The 19,215-nt window shown below is 29.7% G+C and overlaps 2 protein-coding genes across 2 annotated transcripts in view; both read left to right on the forward strand.

The window, feature by feature from the left end:
• Positions 1–19,215, forward strand: part of LOC107173563 (uncharacterized) — a 321,113-nt gene that overhangs the window by 68,699 nt on the left and 233,199 nt on the right. The window lies entirely within an intron of this gene.
• Positions 9,194–10,642, forward strand: LOC149057776 (uncharacterized). The gene is made up of 2 exons (XM_089222068.1): positions 9,194–9,975; positions 10,057–10,642. The coding sequence occupies exons 1-2, from the start codon at positions 9,194–9,196 to the stop codon at positions 10,640–10,642; spliced, it is 1,368 nt and encodes a 455-aa protein (XP_089078194.1).

Raw genomic sequence — 19,215 nt, forward strand, 5'->3', positions numbered from 1 at the left:
AAATGTAGTGCAGTCTATAACGTCATATACTACAGTAGTACAGTGTCTATGCGTGTATCATATACTATCTTTACGTTGTTTTCATTGTTTTCATAATTCAAAACTATTATTTTTTTACAAATGGCTGAATTTATTGAAAGTAATCGTGGTAAAACGATAACGTGGTAACGTGTTATTAGTTATAGATAATTATAAATTTAGTATCGGATCAGTGAACAAAAATAGTAATTCAACACGTTGGCGATGTATTAAAAGAGATTGTCATGCTAAAATGTACACAGAAAATCAAATTGTCGTACAACATCATAGTGAAAATATATCACACAACCATTCACCATATGATCGGAATACAATATCGAGGCAAATTATTAGTTCAGCGTGTAAACGGAAAGCAACCAATGAACCATCAGTTAGGCCAAAAAAAAATTATTTTAAAAGAAGTTGGTGTAAATGATGAGTCTTAACAGTTGAATACAACAGACAATAAAACGAATAAGGAAGAATGTATACGAAGCTCGGCGAAAAATATTAACAGCGTGGTGTTCCATGAACCTAATTTACCATTGGAAAAAGTGAACTTAAAAACTAAACAAGGAGAGCCTTTTGTACTTGTGATTGACCAAGAAAAAACATCGTAATATTTTCATGTACATCAAACATTTTATTCTTAAAAGAAATCGAGACATTATACATTGACGGGACATTTGTTCACTGTCCACATGGACTTAAAAACGAAAATTATATTCCATTGATTTTTTTTGTTTACTTCCAAACAAAATACTGAAACTTATATTCATAAATTTCGCTTGATATTACAGAAATGCAATTCTTTAGGTGTATTATTATTGCCACAGTATGTAACGACAGATTTTGAAAAAGCTATAATTAACGCAGTCTATGAAATTTTGCCACAAACTAAAATTATTGGGTGTAGGTTTCATTTAACTCAAGCTTGGTATCGCCAAATCCAAAAAGTAGGACTGGCTTCTGAATATAAAGACCGATCTTCGGAAATTGAAGAGGTTATGCCACACTTTTAGATTACTTTTTCTAGAACCAAATAATGTTTTGGAATGTTTCTTACAAACTTTATGGCGAATTGTCCTAAAGATGATAAAATCATCAAACATGCAGACTATCTCGTTGAAAACTATTTAACAGTAAATTATGACTATTCTCCAAAAATATGGGCATCAGCAATCTTTAGTTTACAACACACGACAAATAACTGTAAATCCTTCTACGCAAATTTTAATCGAAATTATTATAAAGAACCTCCATCCATCTTTAATTTGGTTGTGGTTTTAATTAATGAGGTTCAAACAGAAATTATGTGAGTAAAACTAAGAAGCGTTCACTTGCCAAATGTTACTCAAGATCGTTCAATTCGAGAGAGAAAATCGAAAAATGAAAAATACATCATAGATTATCAAAACGGACAACTCGACTGGTACATAGCTATGCTTTATAATTACCTAAAGTAAATATTTGTATACTTTTATATTTTTGGATATGATTTTGTTAAATTTGTTTCAAATAACTACTTTTAAAAGTAGTGAACCAGCGACCTAACCTAAACAATGCTAACAAAAGTGAATTATGACAGGAATTTTAATTATTATCTTACTTTTTTATTGACATTAAAAATTATCTGATAAATATTATTAAGTATTCATTTATACATTTTAGTATTTTATACAACATATGTAATTATTATCATTATTTATTTGTAATCTAATACTATATTCAAAAATAACTAATAAAAATTATTTTTTCTACATACAAACTTATAATTATTATTTTATAATATTTGTTTGGTGGAAAAGTGAATCGGCCGAAAAGATAAGGGTACGTTTTTGGTCGAAAAATGTCTCGCCCCTCTGCCGTCTGACACGAGATAATTTTTATTCTTTCTGTTTATGCTGGCCCGAATTAGCGCTGCACGGTCCTAACGTGTATTAAAAAGTCATTCGCCTCTCTAATAACAATATTAATAATTATTATTATTATTACTATTATAATATGATTGAGATGGTAATAATTATTTTATAAGCGATTATAATAATATAGTATCTAATAATATGCATCACCAGTCCGTCACCACAGCAGCAGCGTGTTTTCTTATAATATGTGATATTATTATAAATCCGGTGCCTGAGCGTATTATTACTAAAATATACACACGGGGCTACCCCTCCCCTCCCGTTCTTGCTCTCTGTAATTCTCCAAAGGTAATTAATTACAGCCTCTTCGCAACCCTTTGCTACCCATTCAGCCACGGACCCACCCATCCCTCATCACCGAGGATCTTCTTCGCATATGGCGATAACCGTGTCATAAACAAGTGCGAACAATGAGTGCCCGCTGTGGTACTCGAGAGAATAATGCCAGAGGAGTCGAGTGAAAACCGAAAAATCTCGGGAGCTCTCTTGGGCGAGAGACGACGGTTTCCAAGGCGTTGGTGATCGGGGGGAGGAGGGCTGGCTGGTTGCAGCAGTGTAAACGTGTGTGTGTGTGTGTGTCTGTACGTATTTTAGAAAATGGAGATTGTTAAATTTTCAACGGATTTCAATTAAAACGCGAGGACGACCATTACCACTGAAGCGAATTGGTGAATTTCAGCTGCGGCAGTATACGACTCAGTATATCCTACACGCTCTCAAATGCCAGTGAATAACCGTTTGCGGTGCCTTTCCTCCCATTTCATTTCGTGCCGCTGCCGCCGCCGTGTTCCGAGACTGAACAATTTTCATGTACCCAACAATCCATGCACAGAAAAATAGGATAAAAAATAGTAATAATATAATCATTTTATAAGCAACGCGTGCATATTATTCATGACGTAGAGCGTATATATTATGCACACAACTAAAATATATAATTATAATATTATACATACCTTTACTGAAACGGGTTGTCACTGCTGTAGTGGGTGGGGCTTGCCACAAATTTGGGTTTATTAATAATAATTGTGATACAATATATATTATGTCTAAATTAGCGGTGAACTTTTTTCTTTTCTTTCGGTTGATAATATACGATCTTGGAGAAAAACTTGATTATCCTGTTTACAATTTTTTTTCCCAACCACAAGGTTTCACACTATTTTATTTTTTATTTAAATATAAGATAAATCGATTTCTATTTTTTATCATCAATCATTAATTTTATATTCCAATTTGTTCGTATATACCTACCAATAATTACACACCCTTGTTATGGGACTGTTAAATATTATGTTTAATTTATTTTTGTATCTTATAGGGGTTAGTTGGCAAATCGATAAATTCCATGGTTCAACATATTATGTAAAAAAAAAACCCGCATCGTTAAATTTTCATGATTTTTTTTTTTATATAAATGTAGAAAACATAAAACACTTTTATAGGGGTTAATATTACGAGATTAATCATACGAATCGGTACTTTGGGTTCTTTGAATAATACTACCTACGATTTTTGAACTCATTTTCAAATTATGCTATGGATATTTGATCTGGCTTGGAGGTAGAATGTTTTAGTACTTACGACGAATTATTGTTTTAAATTTTATTTGTGTATTTATTGTGTGATGTATAAGTATTAAGTTCAAATTCAAAATATATATTGGTTCGGATGGTAACTTAATGTTAAATATTAATATTTAAAATATTTCATGGTCTACACGTTAGGTTTGGTTGTTCATTTTTTCTAAATCGTTTAATAAAATAAATATTGCCTTTTCGTTGGACCGCGATGATTCTTATCTGATAATAAACCTAACCACAGAGTTTGACTTTAAAAAAATGTTATTCTTTAAAAGTAATATAGATAACATGTATGATACTGGTAGAGTCATTAAATAAAGGAAATTACGGGTCACGCGCGTATATTTATATTTAGTGAGGATCAATATGATACTCTTACTTGCATGTAAGTTTTATGTTGTATATAAGCTTTATGGTATACATAACCTTTATCTTAAATGTCAGGCGGCAATAGCTGAACGTATTATTTTTCTTATTTCGTACTATTATACAGTAGCATACAGATAATTAAATGTGTACTTAAATTTATTACTTATTTGAATATGCGTTTTCATACACTTTACTTATTTTTATTTAACATTAATCCTACAATTTATCAACGTTTTTGGTAAAATAATACATTTTTAAATATATTATAATATACATTCAACAATACTCTGTAAATATTTCGTTTGTATAATGTATTTAACAGTAGTTTGAATTAGATACCTATATTGTTGATTATTAATACTTTTAGTCAAGTATCTTATTTTAAGGAATAATTAAAATATGAATGTATCATATTATGCATTTTTATTTACATTTATATTTCAATAGCCTTATACCTATTATAGTCTCAGTAAGATTATAGTTGTATTATGTAGGTCTCAAAAGGTAGGATATTTATGTTAAAGTATTTTTGTTCAAGCCTTCCAATCAATTTCTCTCCGACTTATGGTGCACAGCAAAAAAAGCACTTCTAGCTTTACAACTAGCCAAAAAATGTTATGTCAAATTTCATTTGAAAATACGACACCATCCAAATTCACTTATCTTACACTTATCCTTCCACATACTACCCGAAAACTCTTCACACCGTATCAAAATACGATAATGTCGAGACCTCCTCAATTGAAGAAATAAAATAAAAATAAAGTATGGTTATTCTCTAAAGTATTCCATCACTGGATAGTCTGCCTCCCCATAATAATCTAGTAATGTAATTTAATTCATTGTTTTGATCACATTTATTTATCGTACATTAGCTACAGATTGTAAATATTTCTTTTAAATAATAGTGATAAATATTTTTTATAACTATAATAATAATAAATGTAATAGTGTAATTCGATTTGATATATTTTATTTAAGATAAACGAAAACTTATGTTTTTATAGAATTCTTTGTAGTGTATGAGTTTTTGAATAAAAGAGCAATCAACGGCCTTCGATAAGATCGTTCTCGTAGAGTCGTAACAGAGGCTATTGAGATGCAAATTATTTTATGTCCGGTGACATTAGAAAATAATGATCACTGAATTTTTATTCTTATTGTATAAAACATTTTTAAAATTACGTGATTTTGCCGTGAAAATAAACGCCAATGTTTTATACGTTGGTGGTTTACTTATATAAAATATATACGAGTGAAACTCCTAGAAACCAGATTCGATATTAACGTTACGACATGTCTATACGAGTGCCGTAACTTTTATTTTCAGTAACATAACCTTGTTGTTGACCGATGTAATTGGCTAGAAGTAAATCCACGTGGTAGTGTTGACCGGGTGTGACGGTGAGGGGGGAGGGGTCAGACACTTTATTGCGGATACAACGGTCTTGGTAAAAGTTTGTTTTGGTAGTTACTGTGCGGTCGGGAAAAGTTGGGCGCGTAGATGAACTGAGAGAACGTAAATGTATATACAAACAATAGATTAAGTCGATTCGCAGTGAACTGAAGTGGTACGCGAGAATAGAGAAGAAATAGAGTGAGAAAGAGAGGATTAGGTACGCGAGGTGTTATGACGTCTATAGCGGACAATATCCGGTCGTGTACAAGTCGTTAACCGGATATTTGTAGCATAGACCCTGTGTTGTATATATTTCTCAAAGTCCACCAAATCGAATTTACAATATTCCAAATGGACTGTGTTTTTCGCAACATCCAAAGGCCGTAGTTTTCCATGCCAAATTGACTGTCAAATATGTACGTATACAGTTACGTAAATGGTACACTGCAGTTTCCATAGAACTCAAATTGAACACTGACCTTAATTTTCGAAATGAGAAAAAACGATCCCAGAAATTGTTTTCACTGTGTATATTTTTAGTTGAAAAACAAATTTTTGTATATCAAATAACCGTTCTACTTCATTTAACGCCCACCAACTCTTCGATCGTGCGTGTATACGTCATTTATTTCGCCTTCTCGGACAAAACTATAATATGGCAATTAAATTTTTATGTTATATTATGTTAAAAAATAAACAAAATAGTGATAACGGTAATAATAAAATAGGCTCTAAAATAAAACATAAACTAAAAACCTGGGTGCGGTTGATAGTAATATATCCTCTACTCCATTCCAAACCCCCCCCCCCCCCCCCCCAGTACATGGACCTCGCCTATCACAAAATCTGAATCTGTTTATTCTGCTGCGCACAGCAAATTATTCGTGATACACATGAGTACCATAAAATTGTGCGGAATCGGAATTTATATGTCTATGTTATTATTTCTATTATTCAATATAATAATATAGAGGTATCAATAATAACGGTTTTTATTCGACCATTGCCAAAAATTTAATTTGTTGGACTCAAAATATTTATATACTCGTATTTATACGTTTCGACTTGAAGAGTTCTTTTTAATTGCGTAATATGTGGTGGTTTGATTGCTCGTATTCACAATAAAAATACAATAAAAATAACAGTTCTTATGTTTATGATTATGACCATAGTCGTATAATTGTTACGATTACAATTTATTATAACGTAATGGTCCATAAACTTAAAATAAGTGTGTGGTAGTTAACCACTATCTAATTACAACTATTTTTATATTGTTACCTAAATATTATTCTTTTTAACGTTCTACATCTATACAGTCTGTTCAGTGATGACTATTATATTTTACCCATGCTATAGTTTATAGTGAGGCTTTGACACTACTTTTAACATTCTAAATTGAATACCTAACTGTACCTTTATTTGTAATTTAGTTATAGTCTGATGTGTCATGTTTTTATAATGTTAGTCGAATTTCATATTAATACAATTTATTAAGAATCCGTTTCTACGATGTAGCATGACATTGAAAGGTCGTGGCCCTTCAATGCTATGTAGTTTGCACTTTTATAATTGTGTCCCTGTTGACATTTTATGGGTTACGGTTTTCTGATTTTATCATAATTGTATTATGATATTCTTTATAAATATAATATAAACATCCTAACAAATTTATTATTTCCACCTTCGGTCCTCAAAATATATGTTTATATATTCTCAAATATATGAGAAGCTCAAACTCTAAATATAATTAGATTAGGTTTAATAATTATTATTTATGTAAAATAATCAACTGAATTTAGAATGGATTGTTTTTTGCATATTTTTTTTATATACATTTAACGATTGTATGTAATATAATTAGCTTAAAATATAATATCTACATATTTTATGATTTATTTTTCGTTATTTCATTAACTATTTAGATACCTTCTTATATTAAAAACATAACGATTACATAGCATACATATAAAATAGTATATTAGGCTAATTAAAGATTTCGGTTCAGGAACATATTTTTGAATTCTACTCACTTTTATAAATATTATACATATTCATAGTTTTGATTGCCAACTTGAAAAATCCAATAATTATAATTGACAATTTATCCCATGATATTATTTTTTTAATGAATATTCGTAGTGATAACAATTATACTCAATAAATTTCTGAAAATCGTGTTTGCAAAAAAAATTTAAATTTATTATTGACATTAATACATTTTTTTACTGAAGAATTACCGGTGTCATACAGTACTTAATAGTTACCGCTTTATCAGTATACCTACAATACCTGCTTACTTAGTTATTTGCAATTTATTGTAAGGTTTGAAATTCGTTTGTCCCCTATTTAACTAATATTTATCTCAGAATGTGTTTTTTTAAATTTATTTCATAGTAAAATTCTATAACAAACTGAATGATAATGTGGTTTCGTGTAGATTCATATTTGTTCATTTTCAAGGCACATAATATGCAAATATATTTTATGAAAAGTACTGTAAATTTGAATGCAAAGGTTAACTGTGCACATTTGGGATATGCATTCGTACAATTTATTATTTAAAATACGCATTTAATCACGCTCAATGCATCAATGCATGCAAGTGCATACTTGTTCTTTTTAAATTTAGTTTATTTTTTAGAATTTGTGTTGAATAATTAGTACAATTTCCGACAATTATGCTCGATGTTCTTTAAAAAATCATCGATATTTAGAAATCTATTATCGTACAAGTGCAAATTAATTACCTTATTTTAATCTTACTCTCAATAATATCGATAACTTTTAAATTCTTCTATATCATAATATGCAACTTCGTTTTGCTTTAAACGAACAAAAAAAAAAAAAATTATACAAATAAGGACATTCTACAATGGTCTAAAAAGAACAACGTTTACCTCTGATTTTTTTTGTCAAAAGATTTTAAAAGGTTATGTCTAGCTATAGCCGCTTATATATTACATCCACATAAATGTAATAATATTGAAATACAATGGGCAAAGAATGTAATAATTTTAAATTCCTGAAAATAAATCAACTGAGAATCAAGATTCCACAAACATTACTTATTGTTGAATTAGATACCTAGAAACCTACAATATGCATATTAATATGTATAATATGTATAATTTTTGAATAGAATTATTAAAAATGAATTATAATGTTTTTACTGTTTTTACTGTTCGTTATGTTACTATTAGTTATTACATAACAGATTATTTATAGTTAAACCTTTAACTATAATAGTATAATATTTATTTTACCAAATTTGTTATTTCCCAATATTTGTAATATTTTTGTATTACTAAAATTCGAAAATAGTTATGACAGTTATAAAATACATGTTAAATAAAAACAATAAACGTGTCAGAACTGCGTCGTCCATATAAATAGTATGACTGAAAGGTGCAGGTCTGCTAGACTGCATCATTATATATAAAATCCGTCTCGTTGGCAGTTTCGTTTATAGTTTATTTATTTGGTTCTTTGTTTGTCGTCTGTCCGTCGTGTGTCTACTCGAAATCGATAGTTAATTTATTCTAGTAAACAAATCGTTAAGAATATAAAACACCACCCCGCGGTCGTGACGTGGTTGTGGCGATGGACGGATGACGATGACAATGGTGTGGCAGCTGTGGTAGTGGCAAGTATAATAATATATATACCTCTGGACAAACAGTGGCGTATATGCGTTATGTAATTTTATGTATACGGTTTATTTTTTTTATTATTTATTTTACGGCATCTCCATGGAGACGTTAGACCGAAATCGGAAATTGTAAGCGTGCTGGCAAACGGACGACGACCAAACAAATTAAAATACAAGACAATTGTGGATTTCTTTTTATTGTTTTAAATTTGAGTGTTTCTCGAGTCTCAGTTTTTTTTTCTTTTAAATGTACTACGATGGTAGTTCTAATGGGAGCTTCGGGGCCCCGTACTACCGGTCAGCCGACTATCAAACTAGGTATCCGGCTTACCTGAGACCTGTTGCAGCACCGCCTCCCATCATGGTAAACTCACAGAACGCGTTATATCCAAGATGGTATGGTGTGCGAAAAATGGACACCTCTGAGTATCGATCGGAAGCGATAAAATCTGACGGGTTTTCAGACTCGGTCAATCTCAAACCCACGGCTACGATTGCAATGACTACTAAAAAACAGAAATCCGCCAGGAAACAACGGCGACGGTCTCGGAAGGTCACGGTGGTGGATGATTTACCTCACCAGCGTCCATATCTTTCTACTCCTCCAATCGATGAAGATTATTCGCTTCGGGATATTATACCTACGCTCATTTCTACTGCTTCTCATACTCCATCTACTGAAGATCATTCGTTTCCAAATATTAGACCAACGTCGATTTCTCTCGCTTCTCATAGTCCTTCGGCTGAAGATCATTCGCTTCGAGATATTACACCTACACACCTATCTCTTGGGTCTCGTAGTCCTTCTGCTGAAGAATATTATGCGCACTCTAATCACACTCTTATGACGCACATATCTAATCCTCCTTCTCTTTCTAATATTTTTCCTTCTCCTCCTACTTCTACTACTGTTTTTCATCCTTCAACTTCTCCAACTTATCAAACTATTCACACTGATCTGTCTCCACAACGTCGTCGGGCCGGCGGAGAAGACCGTCCGCTCCGATATCTCAAGACTTCATTGATTGTTCCTACTCCTCCATTATTACCATCACCACCATCACCACCACAATCACCACCACCACCACAACCATCACCACCACCACCACCACCACCACTACCACAACCATCACCACCACCACCACCACCACCACCACCACCACCACCACCATCACCACCATCATCACCACCACCACCACCACCACCACCTTCGCAAACAGATGAAGAAATTTTCTCGTCCCGAGGTTTCACGCCTACGAATGTTCATTTTCGAACACCACTATCTTCACCACCGGCCGACGAAGAAGATAACGCGTGCACGAGTATTGATCTTCCGCTGCCTCGTGCGTCCGGTGACAATCCACTTCATCCGGTAGAATTGCTTAAGCGGACGGCCGAGCGGTTTAAGCTTGAGTGTGAACGTCGACAACGAACAACAGCGATTCAGAACGAAAAGGCCCAGGCTCGCAACATCGCGGAGCAGGCCAAAAACGTTGTTATGGAGTCTAAACGTGGTTGGTCTTATGATGTAGACCATCGCAAAGGCGTTACGTGGACGGACGACGAAGAGCCATCCGCTATCGTTCGGCTGCCGGAGTACGCGGAACTTGAACGACTGGGTCTAGGCAAGTATGACAGAAACGGTTGTTGGATTCCTAGCTCGACTAGACTCAAAAAAAGGTTTCTCAGAATATGATAAATGGACGCTTCTTTTAAAATTAATCGCGTGTTTTTCCCACATTGCATCAAAATCGAAATAAATTAAAATCAAAACATTTTTAACGAAGGCCATCGTTTATGATATATTATACGAATCGAACAAACTTGAGGTTAGATATCAAAACAGTTAGATGGTCTGTCAATATTGTCCACTTACGTTTTCGATTGTAAGAGTACGCTACACTCATATGCCGCGTTATCTTCGTCTTATAAACGTATTCAACACAGCAAAATTACGTTTAATATAACCGATTTCATGTTGTTACCTTAAATATGACAGTAAATCAAACTATTATCAAACCATTAAAAGTAAGAACATTATATTATGTTTTCTCTTGTGAGTTTTAGATAATGTGCTTACTTTTAAGTTTGATGACCTTTTAGTTCAATTCATTCTAATATTTAAGTTCCTATAATATTGGTCGTGATGAAATTAAATTTTATCTCAAATCTCTGGGGGAGACAACGCATGCGGGCATAGATTCTTTTAACGTGAAACGTGTACACCATTTATTTTTAAAAATAACTTGCAATAAGTCAAAAGTAAACCGTGAATTCTTATAGATAACTCTTTTAGTGTTATCAAATAAAAGGTCATGTGTACTTCTCGATAGATACAAGTATATAATATAATATATCATATTCACAGTTTTGAATGCTAAAATGTTCAGTGTATTGGATTCAATTTTGTATTTTGACCATTTTAATTTTGGTTTCCGTCGAAATAATAATATGTATTGACTGTTTCGTTATAAATAAAACAGGTTCAACTTCAAAAAAGTTTAAACATTTTGAATTTGAATTTTCAGGTAATTTATTTATGTACCTATGTATTATGTTCCCAATATTACATTTTTAATAGTGCTTTGTAATTTTTAAATAATCAAAAAGACCGCCTACAGTAATTTACATCGACTTATTAATAGCAATACCCGTAACTTAACAAGTAAACTGTAGTTTCTTTTAATGATGTGAATTTCACAAACCTATTATTTAATAAATTATTGTACATTTATTTGATATAAAACTTTTTTTATAATACTCACTTAATATTTAAAATATTGAAATATGATCGATTATCTTTTTTTAAGAACATTAATATTTAAGTAGGTACTTGTATGACTTATTTATATGATATGATACTATATATAGATACCTATTAATTACTATAATATTTAATATTTGTAATTTATTCTGTTAATTAACACTGTACAGTGAGGTTAGATTTTAATTTTTTCTTTAAATTAAATTATGAATATAATACTCTTCTATTTGTTATGATGTGGAATTATTTAAAGATTGGGGCATTTTTATTGTTTTTTCTACATTCTGATGAAGTGATGATATTATATATTTATATGGTTCTCAAATAATATTAGCGGAAAATTAACGGAAACGTCTTTTCAAAAAAACATTGTTAGCGGAAACGGGTAATGTATAAATCTCGGTATCCTGAATAAATACTCTACCCGATGTATACTATTGCCAGCTACATTACCATAAAATTGCAGAGTTAGACCAACTGATATATAAATATTTTATGAATTTTAAAGATTGTTATATAACCAAATATTTTTTATATCGAGTCTCCTAATGTTATCAACTGATCGTGTATTGTTTGAAGACATTTTAATTTAAAGATTAAACTAAATTAAGATATTAACTAAATAATAATTTAAATAAAAAGGTTCACCAAATTGATTGTATATAAATCTAAATTATTATAGTACGACTGACTTACTAACAAAACTCCTGAGTATTTTGGTCCAAAGAGTATGCTTAGACAAAGTAGGTAAAAGTGGTGTAAATTTAGAATACCCAGATGAATACATTATTAATTGGAAATAAATTATCGTTCCCATAGTTTGCTAATGATTCCCAGAACGAATCCACCGTTTTCCAAAACACAATATTCATCAAAATATTTAATTTAAGTTTGATCATTAATTGGAAATTTATTTTTCGGATTAGTTCAAATTTGGACCCATTAATGGGTTTAATTCTTGAAACGGGAAAAAAACTTGATATAGCTTGTTTTTTACAAATATTATTAAAATCACATTTTTTTTTACTATAGTATAACTGTATACATTTTTCTATTGTAACTCAAATTAACAAATTACAAAACAAAATACACATAATTCACACTAAAGACGCATTTAATTTCATTAATGTCAAATTAATGTTATAATAATAAAAATAATATAATGGGACTATACCTAATGAATGCAGTTATAATTGTGAATAGTCGGTATTATTAATGCCTCGTGACCGTTATTTTGAAATTATAATTTATTGAACATTGATGAATAATGTTTGCTGCAATATAATAAGCAGGTTTGGAAATTCTTAAGAAAGCTATATGGAGGAAATATAGGAATATAATTCGCGTAACGCACTTTATTTTTAGTACAATTTAATAAGTGATAAGTTCGTTATAATAGCCACTAATTAAGATGTTAGACTGAACACCGAATATGGCAAAAGTTATCAAAAAAACTTAAAATCGTGATAAATTAATTAATTAAATACTATTATTTATTATAAAAACATTAGCATTTTTAAAAACTTATACAATTATAATTTAGTAATAATAAAACGTTGTCTTCCAGGTCCACATCTTCACATTTTCCATGTCTTTTAACGTGATATATTAAAATTAAAATGGTTATCGATTTTCAAGAGATTTTTCTTAAATGTAGGTATAGGCAAATTGTTGATCAAATTTAATGTTTAGTGTGGACATTTCGATTAATTAAATATACACGAGAATGTATATGCTATATCCAAAAGGTTGTTTGTGAATAAGTTTATCGTGAATAACTGTATAAGACGCGTGTTTGATACAAAAGAGTAACAAAAAATGCGTCCTTATAAAACTAATAGCTTTTACGCTTTGCTCGAGATCTAAAAAAATCAAATTGGGTCATTTAGAAACTTGTCGCCATTAAAAAAAGTTAGCAAAGTAGACGATGTAGTTTAATAACACTAATAATAATAAAAGAAAAAAATCACATAGAAAAAGGTCTCTTGTATAATATCGTTAATTTTTTTTAGTTTATTTATTTATTCAGTGCGTGCAATCTTGTTTAAGCTAAATTATATGAGGAGGGTTGAAAAAATAACTTGATTTTGATTTTTCATAATATTTAATCTTTAAAATCGATAAAACGCATTATACTATGGTGAATGTTTAAATATTTTCAATCTTTTTTTTAACGTATCCCATAAATCTCAAAAAAGGCCAAGTGTAAATTGTATTTCGCATAACCCTATGTAACCCGTGCTTATCATTTATTTTTTATTCACCATTAACTTTTATCCACGTTGCGGTCGTCTTATATGCGGACAACTACCATCGCTTGTTCCTCTTAAATATTATCTCACGAAAGTTCGTTTTTGTTTGTTATGCTTATGATATACCCACTCTATTTCCCTATAACATTCACTGTGTAATATTTGTTACGACAATATTACCGCTCTGTAAAGCTACACTATCGCCATTTGTCTGCACGCCATTTTCCGCCGTCTAACGTAAAAAATTCTATTTATATTAATTTTAGTATTTTATAGTTTATCATATATAATATATATGTATATAAGTATATAGTAACATTTAACTTATTAGCATGTCTACCGTTTTAATGTTAAAGGAGCATTTATCATAAATCTCGTATAGCATTCTGTATGATATATTTCCATCACGATGACATAATGGGAATTATAATTTATTGATGGTTCAAAATGGCAGTTTAGCGTTCGTCAGGCGGAATATTAATAATTTTAAAAACGACCATAAACGGTATAAACGTTGTCTGTCATAATCCCGGTCATAATAGTTTGGATTGCAGCAGTTGGTATATTTGCATGTCTATTTTTAGAAGCTTGACCATATTTTTCCCCATCAATTATTATATACGATAATAATTTGCAATAAATGGCCAATATTTCTTTGGTTTTTTTCCGGATGTTAACTTTAAATTTTACACAATAACTTTTTATAAAATATAACATACAAGATTATAAATGTATAACTCGATTTATGTATCTGACTAGATTTCCCTATGATTAATACGTGGAGGTTGTTGGTCTGACCCTTATCGGATTCGACTATTTCAAACGAACTTTGAGATTTATCTATCGTTTATTGTTTTGGTAGCCTCACACACTTATAATTATTTCTAGTTCAAAAGAGTCGAGTCTAGTGGTGGTGAACCTGCAAAAGGTTTCGTTCATCTAAACATTTATTTTCCATAAGTACTGTTTTTTGTAACGACATAAATATATGTAAAAGAAATATTTTCAAAACCGTTTGTGTTTTATTTGACTATTATAATGTTTTATATTGAATGTATTATCCTGTACATATATATAACAGGATTTCGTAAATTTTTTACAGGTAGGTACATGATTCCACGTGTTTTAAAATGTAAAACAAGTGTATTATTATTTTAACGTTCAAATCGTTTGTGCAATAGACGATTATGTTTTGAAAGTAAGACTTTCGGAAAAAATCGATTTCAGTTTAAACATAATAGGTACTCTTTGGTCGAATTATATCGTATTTGATATTTTGTCTTGGATTTTTGGTTAATTTTTTTTATAATTAGAGATGATATATATTTTTTTAAACTCTCATACATTTTACAAGAAATTTCATATTATTTAATTTGTAATCAAAACATTGTGTTTTTTCATACGACGACCAAGTTTTCAACTGTCAAATTTTCTTACACTTAATTTTGTAGATTAATTATATTAAGATAAATATAATCTTTTTTATTATAATTAATAATAACGAGAATAAACAAAATTGACAACGTTATATTAAAAAAGTCGTGTGTGTATGTATATTAAACTTGTGGATCATGTATATTTATTAATATTTATAAAATATTCACGATTCCGAAAATATGCGGCATCGTTGTCCTTTACTGATTGTTTTAATACTTGTTTTTCCGCGTATTCGCCGAGAGACTGCCTGTAGGTCTAGTGCGGTCGCTTGTTCGGTAAAATTATTTAGGCACCCTTAGGTTTCTGCTATGCCTCGTTTTAATATGATTTAATGAAATTTGGTAGATATTATAATTTATGTATAAATTAAACTGAAAAAAAGGATTCAAAGTATACCAACTGGAATCCATGGGATTTTAATTTTATTTTTTTAAATAAAAAATAATTAGCCTGTTGTTGCCGTTGCATATTAATATAAAAACGTTATTAATTTTTAACTACCTATCAATAATGTAAATATAATATAAACTGTGTCGGGGGTTTAAATCTTTTGATATGTGTCAGTTACATTCCTAAACTAATTAATGAATAAGATAAATTAGAATACCAATAGTATGCACCGCAAGCATTAAACTATAATAACACGTATAATATATAGGTAGGTATATTCGTTACGTATAACATGTAATGCGTAGCTTATTTACTTTATTATTTTATTAAAATACATCTTTAAATGTAATAAAATAGAATCTGTGTTAAAGAATAGTATAAATTTACAATGATAAATAAAACCAAACGACATTTGTAATCTAAAAATATTTTCTCTATTATATCAATATTATAATGTTATGTATCTGCCTAGTTATTTGTGTAATCCTAATATATTCACATCATACCTATTCCATTAATTCGGGTGAGTGAATTAGCGTTTCTGAAACATATCTCAGTTGTAGCGAGCAATACTGAACATACATCTGCGATTCACGATCATGCTTTTTTATGATTTAGATTCATTGAATAAGTAAAACAAAATTTAAGCTTTGAACATTGAAAATACGATTTTTACTAAAATCATTTTGGAAGAGGTGGCAAAGTGTTATTTCTAGAGACTACAATTTACGTTTAATTTTAACAGCCGAAATAGATTGTTCGTAAGTCGTTGTAATTTGTTCGCAAAGTTTACCGAAAGTTTTGATTGATTTTATTTATTACGATACGTGTTTAATGACACATATTGAATAGGTCCATGAAGAATGAACATAACTTAACCGTACTTTTGACGTTGTTATGTACCTGCTCTAAATAAACGTCTCTAAAACGACACCATTTGCAGGTTTTAAAAGTAAGTGAGGGTCGATGGGAGGTTTTTTTTAAACTACTATATTTTTGTAATGTGAGAAAAAAAGTTTTCGGTTAACCATTAAGATTTTCTCCAGAATTGGTACTGCTGAAATGACCACCCGTTTCCTGTAGTGGAAGCTAATAAATTTGAAAAATATGAGTAGCTCTTATTTTCCGACTGTTATTGTTTTAGAGATTTAAAAGGCGAACTCAGGAGTTCATTTAAAACTTTGTTTGCTAATTCACTGACACTTTCCGCTTAAAAAAAAGTTATTTATAGAAACACGAGTTCTAACTCTAGCCTCAAATTTATTAGTCCTAAGTATCATAACTTGTGATTTAAAATGTTTGTGTTAATTATTTTTTTTTTTTTATTGTGTAATGAATTTTTTCAAATAAAAAACAATAATATTATTGTATTTTTATCATGTAATGCATGATACAACAATGCACAAACTTTTGGAAATACATAAAAATAATATTACATTGTTAAATTTTATATTATATTAGTCGATAACAATGAAAATATAGTAATTAATATTGACAGTTAAAGTAGTTAACAAATTAAATCATTTTAATTAACAATTAAAAAAAAGATACACAAATAGGATAATTTATGTTATAGATATAAAACTATTTGTTTGAAAAAACCTGATTAAACTTATAACTTAAATCGTATTGAAATATGTGCAGTATATGAGTATATCAGCGTTTTAATTTTGTTTATTGTCAGAGATCAAAAAATCGATGGTCGATTCGCTATAATTTAAGCCATCTAGTTGTTACTTGTAGTAAATTAATTTGAGGACTAATTATTCGTATAATAAACTTGCTTAGCATCAAAATTAACTTTAATGGACTTCATTTAATGGATTATGATACATTATAAAGCTTGTATGATACACATCATAAGCGTGACGGTATATTATATGTGTATACCTATTAATCATAATACATTATTCTTTGAAAGAGTTATGTTCAAATTTAATTATATTTCATTTGTAATACATTGAATACAATTTAATTTGAAATAAAGCTCACAAAGCTTTGTCAATAGGTACCCATACCGGCCATACTTTTAGAAGAATAGAGTTTCAAATGATTATAATTATAATTACATCACTGTGGGTTGTTAAAAATATGTTGAATTTCCTCGTTCTTATCAGCTTGTCGATTATTCAAATTGATATTTTCCTATATTAAAAGATAGTTATTTCGGTCGGATGGTTTTTATGTTTTTTATTTAACTGATTGTCGATTTTTCTTATTGTCTACTCTGCAACCGTAATAAACCGATTTGGCTGGATTTCAATATACGATCAGTTTTATAGCGTCTTGCCCGTCTCTGGAACGTTTTTAATTTACGACCGCACGTACTGACACTTTTTTTAAGAGCACATTTTACTCTTCGTTAAAACTTACTATGCTTTTGATTTCTATGTCCTTTCGAGCGATGCTAAAATATCATACTCCATTATATTGCCTTTACATGAATATGATATACATAATAATAATAATAATAAATGCTTCGGTATAAAAATAAATTAAAGTACATTTTCTCCCCCTTGATGCAGATTTCGTTTCGCTCAATTCTATTCACTACTTTTAATCTCGATCAATATATTATGTATAATATTACGTGCTGTGTATAGCGTATTGCCACTATTAGGTTAAAAGATTTGAACCAAATAAAAAAAGCCGAATACGAGTTATCAATTTTATTATATAAAAATTTCTCTACAATTTCTTAGTTGGTACAATGATCTTTTTTATTGTGTATTTGCCTTTATTAAATTAAAATTAATATATAAAATACAATCTTATATACTGAAATATTCAGAACTCTGTATCGTTGGAAGTAATAAAGTAACAGATTATATCTAATTTTAATTTACTTAACAAAACTAACAAATAATAACGTTTGCTTTTAAAAACTTTTCTATACTTTTTTTCTATACAATCTGTAATATAAATAGATCATCAATTGTGTATTTATTTTTATTTTTATTATTATAATATAATAAGAGAGATATCTCTTCAATATTGATTATTTAAAAAATAACATGATTTATGTCATGAATATATTTTCCACCAACAATGGTTAAGCAAATATTTCTTTTTCAAACCTCTAATAAAATATATGGAATTGCACTGTAATTTACTATTAAATATAAAAACAATTACAAAACGCAATAGCATTTTACTTTAAAATTGTGAAAAAATGAATTTTCTTTAAATTATCGGGATTGGTTTGTATCCATTGTAGTCATTTTTTGTATAAAGGCTGAAACGAACTTGTATATTATACTTATCTTATATTATGTTTTTGATTTTGTTCTAATTCAAAAAGATTGATTTGGTGATGATTCACAAAATATTATTTGTTTTAAATGATAAAATCACTTAAATTACCAATACCTGTGCGCTTTTTTGATATGCGACGCATGTGAAACAATGAAACGCATTGTTTAAATA

The sequence above is a fragment of the Diuraphis noxia genome, unplaced genomic scaffold (assembly GCF_037042655.1).
Source record: "Diuraphis noxia isolate RWA-SAM2 unplaced genomic scaffold, SU_Dnox_SAM2 contig0003, whole genome shotgun sequence".
Lineage (NCBI taxonomy): Eukaryota > Metazoa > Arthropoda > Insecta > Hemiptera > Aphididae > Diuraphis > Diuraphis noxia.